The following is a 15,806-nucleotide window of genomic DNA, read 5'->3' as shown; positions in this document are numbered from 1 at the left end:
CATTTTGTTTAATTAATATTGATCAAGAATTAATTTAGAATTAATTTTGTGGTCAAAATAGATTAATTAAATAAAGGGGACTGATACTGTAATTATAAGATAGTTACAAAGTTGGGCTTAGGATCCATAAGGTAGCAATGGACGAATTCTATATGAGAGTCCATATAGAAATCGTCCAAGGGGCCTTATGGAAGGATCTTTGGGCTGCTTAAGGACTAAGCAACTGGATTAGGGTTTCCAAGTTGATAGCCCTAGAAGCCTCAACTATATAAGGACCCTTAAGGCACCCAAAAACGTGGCTAAGCTTTCTTAGAAGATCTTGGACGTTTTTATGCCTCTTACCTCTCCCTCTTGTTCATACTTATTGCTAGTGGTGTTTGTGACTCCATTAGAGGTGCAACACTTGGGGCACTAGGCTTTCAGAAGTCAAGATCAAGAAGGTTTATGATTGTTATTGCTACATAACAATCAAGGTAATATTCCTAACCCTATTCATATGTTAATTTCGATTATAGTATGCTAGATCTAGGGATTATGAGTTTTGGATGATTATTGCATGTATAACTAGATAAACTAGATCCAAAGCTTTAGGGTTTGCATGTGCACCGTAGAATTGATGTAATGCTCAAAACCCATCATGTTGTAGTGCTCAAAACCCATCAAGTATAACATATGAAGATCGATGGTGCTGGATGGAGTATAGAACAGGATTAGTGACGACGCATTCTTCCCCAAATCCATATATATAAGGTTAACTAAATCCTGTTTTCCCTAAGTGTAACTCTTCATTTTCTTCTTAATAGGGTTTGCACGCAACTGACCGATTCTATCACCCATTAAAGTTTTGGAGAGCATGAGGTTGTGAAAGGAAGAAGGAAACAACATGGACGGTGCTATGGTGATGCGATGGTGCTAAAGCATTGATAATCTAAAATCGAAATATAGATTAAACTTCCTCATTGCATGTACACACTACGTAAGTTCATTTTAAAAACAGAATTCTTTTAATTTATATGGTAATTTCATTAAATTGAGGTGTTGGTAGATGATAAAAGGTGTTTTGTTGTCATTCACAACACATGTTCGATAAAATTGTTGGGTTTTGAGCATAACAACATCTTATGGTGTACATGCAACCCTAATTGCTTTGGATCTAGGTTTTTCTAATTTGAACATACAACTATGAATACCAAAGCAATAACCTTATGAACTATCATATAATTCGAAATTAACATATTATTAGGGTTAGAAACATTACCTTGATTGTTATGTAGCAATAACAATCACAATCCTTCTTGATCTTGACTTCTGAAAGCTTACTGCCCCAAGTGTTGCACCTCTAATGGAATCACAAACACCACTAGCAACAAGGAAGAACAAGAGAGAGAGAGAGAGAGAGAGGAGAAGGCTTTAAAAACGTCCAAGACACTTTAAGAAGGCACTGGAACGTTTTCTGGGAGCCTTGGGGTTCCTTTTATAGTTGAGGCTTCTTAAGGTTATCAACTTGGAAACCCTAATTCCCTTGCTTAGGCCCTAAGCAACATATGGACTCTTATTTGGTAAGCCTTGGACGAAATCTTTATGGACTCTCATAGAGATTTCGTCCACACTATACCAATAAGGTCCATGAGCCCGAACTATAAATATTATTGATTTACATAATCAGTCCCCGTTAATTTAATCAGTCTCTTTTGATCACCAAATTAATTCCAAACTAATTTCTGATCAATACTAGTTAAATAATATGATTTCCAAATAATATATTAATCTTGTAATATATTAATAAATCATAATTAATCCTCTTTCTTCATAATTCATCCTATTAGTTGTTATGGTGAAGGCAACCCAAAAGGACCATGCTCATAATCGGGTCAAGTACATACCAAAACAATTATGGGCTTAGACACCTAATCCAACAAAAATGCCCAATCTATTTTTATGAATTTTCATATATGCGTTTCAGTGGCTATAGGGTTATTTAATATCTTAATTGCATCTCAATTTATTATATTCATACAAGGTTTTTTTAGTATTTTAATTGCATCTCATTTTGTTATGTTAATGTGAAAATATTATTGTAAACAACCATGCTCATTCTAGATATGTACTCTTTGCCTCATTACCTAAAAATGTAGATAAATTATTAGTTGGTGTTGTTATTATTTTGACTATTATTTCCCCACTTATGAAACAGAGTTGAACTAGATTGATGTGAAATGCAGTGGTGATGGTGATGAGATGGGAAAGAGAAGAAATTAGTGGACTTAAATTCTATCTTGGGAGCCTAGAGCCTCTGTTTATCACAATTTCTTGGTGAGAAGCTTATTTGTATGTATTATTTCTTATTTCCTAGATAATTATAGGGATGTAGCTTCTATATAAACAAAAGAAAAGTGAAAGAAGTGAAGTACACGTATTTCATGATAAACAAAGATCAGAAGCGATTCACCTCTGATGATTTTTTCTCTCATGTCTAAAATACTTTATAGTATCAAACCAAGAATGTCAGAAAACATGTTGATTTGGTTAGGGTGAAAGAGGTGTTGAGTTCTGTAATGCTTATTAGAAGAAGCAACAAGATGAAAACCAGGTATAAAAATTAATCATTTATGATTTAAGTATACATTGTTTTACCATTCATTAACTTCATGTACATATCATGTTGTGATTACTGGTCTTGACACCTCAAATGTTACAGACTCTTTTTTTTGTTTCTATTTAAGCATCTTTTTTCAGATTTCAAAGAAAATTAGGTATTTAACATCATATGTTTGACATTATTTTATTAGTTAATACAAAAGTCTTGATGCTTTTGGGTATTATTGCTATTCAGATCTGTGGGATGTCTTACCATCATTTGTATGTTAATCAAACACTCAAAGCCATCATGCTTTTGTTGCCTACCTAATAAGGAGTGTTGATATGCAGTCTTTCATTATGGCTACAAGCGATGTTTAGGAAACGGGTGACTTAATGTGGTTGACCTTTTAAAGCCAAAGGTAAAAGATATTTCAATTTTCTTTTCTTGAAGTTGATCGTTAAATCTCATTAGGTAATTGATTTCAGGAGGGTATAGTGTCAATGCAAAAGTAGTCAAATTTTCATGAATCTAATTATGAGAAGGTTATCCACTTCTACATCTCTTCCCCTTTCTTGCTTCTCTGTTTATAGTATACATGGACTTTTTAGGCTAAAAAAATTCTAACTATGTTGAAACCATTACTCAAATGGAATTTCAATGTCTATTGAATCCATTACTTGTGTACTTTTTTGATTTCAATCAACATAAATAACATAACATATAAAAAAATTAAGAATTTCTTATAATGTATTCTGTTTTGGGATGTTATGTTGGTATCATATGTACATAAAATTGGTGTAACTATGTTTTACTTATGAAATTTATATTTTTCAGTAGATTTAGCATCATTAGGTTCCCTACCATAGCTGCCCACATGTTGTTTTAATAACAATTTAAGTTTTAGTTCAAACACTTGAAGTCTATAAACTTATGTTTTGGATAAAAAAAATTAGGGGTATATTTGTCATGTTTGTCTCTTCCACTAAACAAAACTTTTGCAATAGTTTTACGGATATCCATATGAATTTCAAGATTTTCAGTGGTTGATTCCTTTACACAATTAATGCCAACTCGTTCCTACTTACACCTTTAGTTATAAAGTTTAACAAACTTATTAAAAACATTAGAATTTTAAAAATTTGTATTATTTTCTTGCAGCGGTAGTTTTGAATTTTGATTAAATAGCCCTTCCAGATGTTTGCTCTAGATGAGCTTTGCAGAAGGGTCCAATTGAAGAGCTAGTGTGGTATATATTCTAACTTTTTTTTTATTAATGCTTTTGATGTTGATCAGGATAGCAACATAGTTGTGGAATATAGTTGAGTAGGATGTTGACAGAGCTACAGGAAATAGATTTTTGATAGTTGGCTTTAAAGTCAAAATAGTCAAAGAAAATATTTAAGAAAGTTAAACTTTTGTTGAGTCTTCCGATGGAGTCTGTCGTTCACAAGCTCACAAATGAATTCAAACATAAACATGCCCCAGAACTACGTTGCTATTTTGTTTCATTAAGCCTTTTTATATTGTTATTGAATATATATATATATATATATATATATATATATATATATATATATATATATATTTCTTCGTGAAAAAATTAGGTATTTACTTGGTAATTACATTGAGTTGATTTTTTAAAATCATAAGCATCGTGTGGGTTGTGGAGAATTTATATACAATTAAAAGAACAATATAATGGAGAATATCAACTTGAACGTTGATCAACATAGATAAAAAAAATGCAAGCCTGTTCCAACCTTTTTTTTTATAGAAATCAATAAAATTAGAGAAATGAAACAAAAATTGAAGTAGAACATATGAAGATCAATGAGTTTGGTTTTCTTGTCTCTGTATCACTTTATTTTTTGGTTTCTTTTAACATATGACTAGATGTCCATGCTAAAGCAACAAGAAATCTCAGGAACCCTCACAAGATCCATTTTCTGACACACAAGTGGCGGGAGAGGCTTATATATATTTGCTTATGATTATGCTTACTAAAATAACTTATATCTTTGCTTATTGACAGGTTGGAAAATATTATTCCCTAAATGAACAAAAGAAACATGCATGAAGATGATTTTTGTTGTTCCTTACTAACAGAAGTACAATTTGGAGCTGTTTAAAATTGCCTCAAGGTTTGTTACATACTTACCTACTTTTACATGAGGTTTTTTGTTCAAGTTTAGTAAGTTGTAGTTTACCAACTGAGAACTGCACTCTAGAAGCTCATATGGAAGTATTTAATACATGCAAGATAAATGTAAGAGACTGTGGTAATTAAACCACTACTAATCCTTCCTCGTCTTAATAGGAGTTGAAGGGTATTTTTGAGCTTTTTTTATTATTATTTTAATCTTTTATAAAATGTCAGAATATTAAATTTTCCTTTTCCAGGTACTCAGTACCCCTGTTTGCAACATTATCTTCTAACTAAGCATGTGATTTTCTAATTGAGTTATTGATTGTATATTGTTTTTGATGTTTTTAGTTGGATTCATTATGATATAGAAAATGCAAGCTAAATGTTTGTTTTTCCTTCAAATAAGTAGTTTTTATTTACTTACTCACCATTTTCTCCTTCTCATTTTCATACATGATGTGGGATGTAACCAGAAAGGTAAAAAGAATACCTTAATAAAGTCAAAGGTTAGTCTTTGTTATACTATAGTTTGTAGTTACTTAATGTGGTTATGCTTTTGATTTGTTTTATTTGAGGAATTTAATATAAGTTACTTAAATCTTGAAGTAGGAAGAAAGACCATTTTGCACCCTAAATTCAAATTAAAACACCTCTTGAAAGGTTGAAATGCTGGTTCTTTATTTGACACTAAATTATTATTTTTTTTTTTACTTTATTTTATGCTTGCTTATGTCTGGTTCCAATATGGATTTGAGTAGATAATAATGTTATATTGTTCTTTATAATTTAAAATTGGATTCTGGGATTATGATAGGTGGTAGTGCTTCTATTTATTTTCTAAATTTCTAATTCTCCAAAAACCAACGTAAACATATTCTATTTCTAATGTTACTATGGTTTTATCATTAAATCTCTCCATCACAAGTTTGAGTGGGGAATTGGCTTGGCATCTGAAGTCTAAACATTAAAAGTATTGTTTTTTGCTACTTTTAAACCAATAAATGTATATTTATAACTAAACAGTTTCTTTTTTTATCTTTATGCCAATGGCTCAGAAAGATCAACAAGGTAAACGCCCAACAAAATTAGCAGCCCATTCCCCTTATGAAGCAACATGTTTCTTGCCAACTTGCTCTATCATTTTTTTATACAAGTCCGGTTTTCTCCTGATTTGTATATTTAAAATGCCCTGATCTTAGGTACAATATATAGTGGGTATACAATCCAAAAGATAATATGTGCTCAACAATACATACATTAACGATGTTTGTTGTTGTTTTCACTTTTTAGGTTAGGTACTGTTGTATAATAAGAAGAAGTTGATTCACTTTTCTACTTGTGAAATATATGATAAAAATTTGTACTTGTCTTCCTGATCACAGTCCTTATGATAGGTGAGGTTTCAGATCATTGGTTTTATGTGTTCTTGCATATGTTTTTCTTTTGCAGTCTTAGCTAATTATATTAAAAGTATCGTGTGATATTTGTTTTTTTAATTTTAGCCCATGTACGTTTAAAGCTCGATTTATGGATAATGTTACTTTTAAATTATGATTTTTAATATACGTGATCATTTATGCACAATGGGTATTTTCTTAATGTTTGTTTTTTGTACTATATGAAGATGCCTAATGACATCTTTCATATTTGTTTAACTAGATGCGGGCTTTAAAATAAAAAATCCTAATATATTTTACACACATAATCAAATAGCAATATACTTTAGTTTTAGATAATGTGTAATCTTTTTTCCCTGAACCAAATATAAATAAAAAGTGAGAAAAGTAGGATGCTATTAGATGCAAAACAACATTGACCAAAAATAACCAACATTGTCAAAATGGTCAATTTGACCAAAAAGGTCAAAATTATCATTATTTTCAAGATTATTTATACTTTATGTTATACAACTCTCGTATCATTATAAAGTTTTTTTTGTTCATTTTTAACTCATCCAAATGACAAAAAATAATTCAACAAATTTACTAAAACGTCTAAAATGGTCAATTTTTTATGTATTTACTTGACCACGAATCGTTGGAACCACATACAAAAACCTCTACCTTCTTGTTTTTAGTGTTTCATATTAGTGCTTAATATTAGTACATTGTCCAAAAAGAACAAAAAATGTCAAAAATGTCAAATTGACCAAAATCGTCAAAATTGTTAATTTTTTTTTTCAAAAATAATTATATGTTTTTAGTATTCAAAAATAATTATATGTTTTTAGTATAAGACTTTCTTTTGGATCTCGCATTTATTTTCAAGTTTTTTGTTTATTTCTAGAGTGAATTACTGAAAATGCCCTTATGGTTTGGTAAACTTGCATGTTTGGTCTCTAACTTTTTTTAGCATTTAGATCGTCCTTATGGTTTGATTTTGTTGTGTTTTTCAACCCTATGGTTTGGTCAAAATTGCACGTTTGGTCCCTAACTTTATATATGTAAGGGACGAAAAACGCAACAAAATCAAACCACAGGGACGATCTAAGTGTAGAAAAAAAGTTAAAGACCAAACATGTAATTTTGACCAAACCATTAGGACATTTCAATAATTTACTATTATTTCTATTAACTCATGTTAAGATTGTTTTATATTTAATAGTCTTTTGGATTGAAATTTAGTCCCCATAAAAGAAAATTTTTTAAGTGCATCATGTAATGCTTCATCAAATGTATAAACATTAATATTAAATCAACAATATATTATAATTCATTTATTGGTCCACCCTTTCACCGAACGCGTATAACAAGGGTATGACGCTAGTTAAAGTGAAAAGCCTATCCATACCAGTCCACCCTTTTATCCCCCATCCCCACTCACCCGTCTTTTCCATTTTCAGATTTTGAAAGATAAACATGCTCTTATACTCTCTTATCAGTCATCTCTAACCCTAACGCCAGCTACTACCCATCGTACTACCGTCTGCACCACCATCGCATTCACCAAGACCTCCACCTGCTTGTGGCTTCTTTCTGGTTAGGCTGGAGGGAGTGGTGCCACCGAAACCGCACTTCCTTTACCGCCACATAAGCGTCACGTCACTTTTTGCCACACAAGTGTGGTTTCTTGTCACACTAAGGGAGTGGTGCCACACTTTTATTTTCTTTTTTTTTTGTGTTTTTTTTAACTATTTTAATTTCATAAAACTTCTTTTTTAATAAAAAAAACATAATTTTTCATTACTTGAAAATTAAAAAAACATTACATTGAAAATTCAAAAAACATTACATTGCATTACGAAAAAAACACACATGACATTAAAATAATCCTAGAAACTTAAAAAAACACAAATAAAATAACTAAAGCATACTACATAAAGTCGTTCTCCGAGAACTCGTCTTCCGAGTCATCCGGTGGATCCAAATTAAGGTTAATGTGTTGAATCCCGTAAATGTGTTCCACAAAGTCATTGCGAAGATTGTAAAATGTTTCAGTGCAACGTATCCCTGCTCTCCTGTTCATATACTCTTCGCCACCAATTTCTATTGGTTGTGTCTCTGGTATGGTTTCTTCCTCGTCAAACGCACATATCGCTCTTCCTTCGTCTTCAATAATCATGTTATGCAATATGAGACATGTATACATGATTTCTTGAAGTTTTTCATCGCCTAAATTAATTGTTGGTTTTTTCAATATGAACCATCGTTTCTTCAGAGCTCCAAAAGCACGCTCAACATCCTTCCTAGCTCTTTCTTGAGCTCTCTTGAATTTTTTTCGTCTAGAACCATGTGGACACGTAAGCGATTTAACAAACACAGCATACTCAGGGTAGATTCCATTGGCCAGATAATACCCATACTTATATGGAGTTCCACGCACTTCAAAAGAAGAATCTGGTGCAGATCCATCATATATGTTGTTAAATATAGGTGAACGATTAAGAACGTTGATGTCGTTAATCGAACCAGGAGAACCAAAAAAAGCATGCCAAATCCACAGATCATGTGATGCAACTGCTTCAAGTATGACCGTTGGGTGACGATGATCACCTCGGGTAAATTGCCCATGATATGACATAGGGCAATTTTCCCATGCCCATTGGAGACAATCTAAACTTCCTATCATTCCAAGAAACCCATGCACACTAGCATGATGAGCTTGCAATTGTAAGATGTCATTACGTGTAGGCTTACGTAAATATTTTGGACCATAAAACTGAATCACAGTTTTGCAGAAATAGTGGAGACTGTCTCGTGCGGTCCTAGCAGACATCCTAAAACTCTCGTCTAACGCATCAGGCGTAATGTCATATGCTAACTGACGAAGTGCGGCCGTGCATTTTTGTAAGAGAGTGAAACCGGGTGTACCTCTAGCATCGTAGTGTTGTTGAAAAAAACTGCACTCCCTCGTTACATCTTCAACTATACGTTTGTATAAACGTTTGAACATGCTGAAGCGCCTACGAAAGTAGTACCCTTGATAAGTGGCATTCTCTTGAAAATAGTCTTGTACCAAACGTTAGTTGGCTTCTTCACGATTTCTGAAAATATATTTTTGTGTTCTCCGTTGAGAACTTTCAGCTGTTTTAAAGCATCATATGTTTGTTCCGCCATTTGAGCATACGCAACAGCGGCATCAAATAAAACTTGAAAGTCTTCAGAAGATGAAGAAGATGACATTTTGAGAGAGAAAAGTGAATTTTTTTTCTTTTAATTTTAAGAGAGAATGGTGATTTTTTTTTGAAAAATAATGAAGTGGGTGGTATAATTTATAGGAAAGAAAGGAAAAAGAAAAGAAAAAAATTAAATATTCGAAATTTTGACTGTTCAACAGTCTTTTCCCATCAACCAATCAAATTGCATGGCTATAAAGGCGGCCTAAACTGCATGAGACCGCGGTCAGGGGCGGTGTGCGCAGCTGAGGTGGCAAAACCGCGGCCACTCCCTCAAGCCTTATGCTTCAATGTTTGCTTATCTGAAACGGAATACGACAATCTGATTGCTCCTTCTCCATCGATGTAAAGACCTCCACCACAGGCTTCCAATCCAGGTAAAAGATATCCACACCCACTGTCTACTTTTTTTTTCTGTGTTTCTATTTCTCTTTTGGAATGATTTTTGTTTTGGAATTTGTTTGTTTAAAAGATTTAATTTTTAGGGTTTTTGACGAACCATGATGGGTAAAAAGAGGTTACATTCACTACTCCTGTTTACTACCACCACCGAACATCAGGTTACTTTTTCCGTTAACTGATACTAACAATTTAGATCTTCAATATTTTCTCACAAACGAGCCCAAAGTAATTTTGTGTTCGATTTTCTGGTTTTATTTTTTGATGACAATCCTTAATCTATGTCTTTTGTGGCTTCATGCTAAGTTTTATGTGTTTCAGATCTATGTCCTTTTGTGGCTTCATTAAGATAATGCTCTGCCTTTGCGTTCTTGACAGTTCTACAACTCGTGATACCATGTAAGTGTTCTTTGATCTATCAAATTAAAACCCATTTGATTAAAATTGATGATATATATGCTGAAGTGTTGGGATATTTTCTTATATGAAGTGCTTCTATGATTATAATATCAATATTGGTTGTAGTTGTATTGCAAGTAACAATTTTTACTCAAACTCAAACAATGCTTGCATACAGTTGTAGGTTCTAATAGAAATTACAACTCAAGAACATCAGGAGATAGTTTTAGAGTTTTGTCTATAGATTCCTAAACCTGACTTAAGCAACAAAAGTTGGAAACCTTATTTATGAAAACTATTGAAGATTTAGATGATATATACCCTTGAATTACTTCTTTCTGTTGCACGAGAGTAGAAAATCCCACCCCAATTCAGGAAGGAGTAGAGCTTTGCAAGTTTAACATATGTCTTTTATCAGTTTTTCAGGTTGTATTTATCTGGATACAAGTTAAAAATTATTAGATGCATGCTGGTATGCTTATTTGGTTTCTTTCATATTTATGCTTGTGTCTTTATTCTGGTAAACCTCTCATATGTGTATTATGTAATATTTGTGTAGGCTAATTATTGGAAGCTAGACTTGAGCTTTAAATATGCTTCCATATGCCTTTGTAAACCCCATTGAAACATATAAATCTGGTGAAGTGTGAATGTGGCTGCAAAAGTACTTGGATTATAGAAAAGCAAATGAAATATAGAGGTCATGAGGGGATATAATTATATGTCTGGTTACAAATGATCTAACATTAAAAATAGAGTATTAGAGTAAATCACACATTTGGCCTTTGTGTTATCCTTGACAATATACAGTTGTGCACTAACATTATACCGATGAAAAAATAACAAAGTTAACATTTTATCTAAAACAGTTTAAAAGCAAACCAACAATGAGCTATGTGATTTGATGATTATAGAGTGAAATCATCTAAATTGTAAAATCCTTGCTGCAACTATTTCCTCTAACTTGACATTTGATTATTTCATTGTCTGACCAGGTTGCCCTTAAGAGAAGTATTGAGTCATCAGTCACTCACTGCAAGTTCATCATTTGAGTTGCTTCAATGTTTTTTTTTTTTTTTTTGAAAAATTGTTGTAGTGGATAAACTTATTAATTCAGTTTTCATCTGACTTTTTTTGGAATTAAAATGGTAGAACTGTCGTTTTTTTATGTGGTCGGATGTAATTAGAGGCACAACCTGATCACACACGAATAAAGTTTTTTGGAAAAATTGTTGTATTGGATAAACTTGAAGCCCATGTTTTAGATAAAAAGTACAAAGGCACAACCTGATCAGGTTGATGTAGATAAATAGTTTGAACCATATCTGTCGTACTTGTTTATTACTATCAAAATATAAGCATTGTACTTTTAATTTTTTTTTAGTATAGTCTTGATTTGCTTTTTATGGTAGTAAGCCTCCAAACATTATATAATAAGGAACAAAAGCAATTTGTATGTTTCAGTGTATGGCAAATGAAAGAATCAAAAGCCGATAATCGGAAGAAAGCTATAAAAATTACCAACTAATGAACTGTTTAACCGTTGTCAACTATTCATTTTTCTGTATATAACCTTGAGTCACCGTAACTTTTGTTTTATACTTTGAAATAAATTTCATTATTCTGTTAACTCCATGCGTTAAATATTTATGCATCACTTATCAAATACCTTGATAAGAGATTGGTACTATTTTTTATTATAATAAAAAAAACTTTAACTATATAAAATATGGAGAACAACTTATTTCAACAAGTAATTGAACAAACTAAAATGGAAACTAGATACTAAAATGGGAAAAATGCGTTTAATAGCGATAAACTATACTTTGTAAAAAATAAATAAATGAATTATATTGCTAATTTTATATTGTATTGTATTTAGCAATATAAGTAACAAATAAGTTATGCCAATTTTATATCTTATACTTGAGAAAACTGTTACTTAAATATAAGTTTAGAACAATATCATATATATGTTGCATTTTCCATTTTACCAAAATTACCTTTACTTAAATTAAAAAGTAAACAACATAAATGACAAAAGCCGAAAACGGCCAGATTCATTTTAACAAAATTTCTTGAGAGTAAAACTACACTTTAAAATGCATAAAGGCAAAGAGATACTATTGTTCCCTTACACAAGATTCACGTCAAGAGAAAAAAAGACTGTAATTTGTTCCCCATAAAGCTTCAGATATTAATTTATGCTTATATACCTAACATTAAACCCACCAACTACTCATTCCGGGATCTTTTGTTTGTTCCCCTTTTCCTCATAAGACTGTCAGTCGTCCCGGTTTGGCCATGGTAATTTCCTGTTTCTATATGAACCGAGTCGCCAACCTCCTGTTGTTTGAGAGGCGAATCAAGGTTTGAGGTGGTATCAACTGCAGCTTCTGCACCACAAAGATCCCATGGATCCACATGAATTACCTGTGCAAGTCACTCAGTTAATTAATTAGTAGATATAATAAGTTTGATTTTTAACAATAGAAAACAAAGGAGATTGTATTGTATTGTACCCTACCGTTCCATCAGCTAAGACAATGGCATGGGTTGGATGAACATACTGTCCTTTCATTCCTGAATACTGTCCCTCAACCACAGTAACCTCGTCCCCATAACTGTATTTCTGCACATGCAGCAAAATAGATATTGATTTTAGTATAAATGAGGGTTTAATACAAAGCGACTTTTCAAGGCGAAACTCGGTTATTCGATTTGCTGTTACTTTAAGCATAGGCATGTAAATTCCTTGAAGCATCGCTCTAATCATCTAACTACCAATTTGTCACATCCTATTCTTAGATGTACGAATATCCGATGTCCCTAATTAACCTGAAACCCGAACCGATCTACCCGAATTGAAAACCGGTTGGTCTGTTTATTTGGGTATCGGTTATTATATAACTCACAGTTTGTGAAGAACTTATAAAACATCATTACTAATCGGTTTACAGTTATGTTACCAAACCAGGATGAACAAATTACTTTTGAAGCTACGAATGTCTAAAGATTTTTAAATGACGAGTATACTAATTTCTAAATGACAAATTGCAAGGGACTTGCATTCATTCTTTTATATGAAGACCATCTTAGAGGTATGCAAGTGGAATGGTTTCATCATGATGGAGATATGATGGAGATGTGCAGTGAAGAAGAACCAAGAATTTAGTTTGATCTAAATATTACTAATGATGCTTGAAAAGAAAAACGTCCTTACTCACGGTTTGATTTTAAGATTCCCATGGAACATGGTTTTTTTATGTGGTATTCATAATAATGTTCGCAAATTAGGGTTTTCAGAACGATATTGGGAGAAGACTGAAAAAGCAGATAGAAATCAACAAAGGAAACATCAAGAAACTACTTACCCTGTAAACATCCATGCGTAGTTGTTGTTGACGATTGTTTCCTCTTGGGATTGATTGCTCTTGATCGATAAAGCAGCAGAATGGGAAGCTTTGGGTTTTAACGGCAGTGAAAAAAGAGATTTTATAAAGTAATTTAAAGGCAGTCACTTTGGGCCACGTTTCAGACTCGTCCCATGACCCATCACGCCTCTCACTCGTATTTAGGGTTTAACATGAGTATGATTTTAATCTGAGAGAAATAACTAAAAAATACTAACATTACAAAAATAGCCTTCAAAATTGTAGATGGATAAGAGTCATCTGTGAATTTTACCTTCTCAAGAGTGAACGTACAAGTCGTTAAAACATGGACGTACATTACAAGTTGTACGTTCACATATTATCAATTTGATGGGTATAAAATTGGCAAAATCACTCCAAATTGCAGTTGAACTGCAGTCCATTTGCGATTTTTTCTGCTGCTCATCTGTGATTTTTTTTATAACAAAATTGATAAGTCTGACTACAAAATTAGTAGGATATATATATATATATATATATATATATATATATATATATATATATATATATATATATATATATATATATATATATACTAGCCGTTTACCCGCGTGCCAAGCGTCGGGTGTGAATAGTTTTTTTTTTAAATTAGTTTCCAGAGACGATTAGTTGTTTGCGTAAATAGTTACTACATCTAAACAATTACCAATAAGAGTCATGTTAGCTGTAAAATTAGTAAAAATTAAAAATAAAAAGTTAGGATTCTTTATAAATACACATGAACAAATGATTGATTGTGGATTATTAATCGTGCAATACTTCTTTATACACCACATTTAGAGAAAATACACGTCCTACCAACTCGGAAATGATTTAAAGAGAATACACATCCCACCAAATTCATGTTCAGAAATAGTCCTACCAACTCGGAAATGATTTAGAGAGAATACACATCCCACCAAATTCATGTTCAGAAATAGTTGCCTCCAATGATGTGGGATGCTTGCCAACATTTTATCTCTCTAATATATGTTATGTAAATTATAAACAAAACACATAAAACGACATATAAATTGTATTGTATTCATAATTACGTTATGATCGAGCATCCAAATGAGAAGTCTATTATTTGTTCAACGTCGTCGAAAACATACAAAACTTGAACAACTACTATGTTCCACCATATGTAAATGTATGTTCCACCTTACGTAAATGTGTCGTATTGGCAAAAATTCTTGAACATTGGTATTACCATCCATTACTAAATATTTCATGTTAGTATGTAATAATAGTATTATATTTTTCGCTTGATTTTTGTAACTACATAAATTATACTTTTTCCTTAAACGTAAAATCTCAAATGCAATATATGTAAATAATTTTACCTTGGTATTAAGGCACTACATAAATTATACTTATAAATAAGTTTAACATGTGAGGTATTTTAAATAATTACATGATATTTTTATAATAATAATCATAATAATAGTAAAATTTCAATTAAAGCCTAAATTATTACAATATTTATTTGTGTGTATCTCTGAAATTATATAGTTGTCCTTCTACATTAATTACCTTTGGTATTAAGGTTTATGCAAATATTAGTTGGGCAAAATTGATGGATTATTCCATTTACCCAATTGATACGTTGAAGAATCTTATCCTATCGTCTCTAACACAATCAAACACCGTTCCTCGTGGAAAAAAACTACAATTGTTGCCATTCTTGTCTCTCAAAGGAATCAATCTACAACAGTATACTCTTCAAAGCCACCAAAAGAGCCACCGTATGTCTTCCTCACCACCATCGAACAACAACCGCCATCGTTCACCTCTATCACCACGATTCTAACCCTAAACAGCTGACACCTGCGGTTTTTAGGGTTTTGATGAAGTCGGCTAGATTTTCCTAGGATTAAGGTCAATTTTGTGCCGCTATGCATAGGGTTTTGGTGAATTCGCAGTCATTTTTAGTGTTTGCCATCCACCCAGTAAATGCATCTGTCGCCACCTCCTGACCAGGTAATATTTTGTTTGTGGAGACCCTTCAACATCACACCACTGTCCGTCATTTGAAGGCCTAACTTCGTCGATTTTATTTTCTACTTTTTTTGGATTATGGTGGTATAAGGGCTAGAAGATTCATAAAACTACTGGATATATACATGATTTCAATAGGAATTCGTTTGTGTTGTTTTGAACAAAAAAAACATGTATTTTCAACAGTGATTGTTATTAAAGGCTTTGGTGGAGTTGGTTTCATATTTGGTAGCTATGCTAGTGCAAATTTGC

General features: G+C 32.2%; 2 protein-coding genes and 1 long non-coding RNA gene across 5 annotated transcripts; 1 reads left to right on the top strand and 2 right to left on the bottom strand.

The window, feature by feature from the left end:
* Nucleotides 1–8,039: 8,039 nt before the first annotated feature.
* LOC145157954 (uncharacterized) lies at nt 8,040–8,942 on the bottom strand. Its single transcript, XM_079076926.1, has one exon. It carries the CDS (start codon nt 8,940–8,942, stop codon nt 8,040–8,042), a length of 903 nt encoding a protein of 300 aa, XP_078933052.1.
* A 619-nt stretch (nt 8,943–9,561) lies between these two features.
* Nucleotides 9,562–11,386, top strand: LOC145159704 (uncharacterized). 3 transcript variants are annotated; one of them, XR_013737858.1, is made up of 4 exons: nt 9,562–9,719; nt 9,815–9,902; nt 10,063–10,140; nt 11,136–11,386. It is a non-coding gene; the product is annotated as an uncharacterized LOC145159704 (long non-coding RNA). The 3 variants fall into 3 exon arrangements; XR_013737857.1 differs by having other exon boundaries at nt 9,563–9,719; nt 9,828–9,902; XR_013737856.1 differs by lacking the exon at nt 9,562–9,719 and having other exon boundaries at nt 9,726–9,902.
* A 789-nt stretch (nt 11,387–12,175) lies between these two features.
* Nucleotides 12,176–13,643, bottom strand: LOC145159703 (uncharacterized). Its single transcript, XM_079078724.1, has 3 exons — nt 13,515–13,643; nt 12,668–12,772; nt 12,176–12,573 (listed from the first exon to the last, which is right to left on the bottom strand). The coding sequence occupies exons 1-3, from the start codon at nt 13,527–13,529 to the stop codon at nt 12,376–12,378; spliced, it is 318 nt and encodes a 105-aa protein (XP_078934850.1). The 5' UTR covers nt 13,530–13,643; the 3' UTR covers nt 12,176–12,375.
* Nucleotides 13,644–15,806: the final 2,163 nt, after the last annotated feature.

Source organism: Lactuca virosa, chromosome 2 (genome assembly GCF_052849685.1).
Source record: "Lactuca virosa cultivar CGN04683 chromosome 2, Lactuca_virosa_CGN04683_v6, whole genome shotgun sequence".
Lineage (NCBI taxonomy): Eukaryota > Viridiplantae > Streptophyta > Magnoliopsida > Asterales > Asteraceae > Lactuca > Lactuca virosa.
Note: the sequence above shows the minus strand (reverse complement) of the source record. Positions and strands in the feature narration are given on the sequence as shown.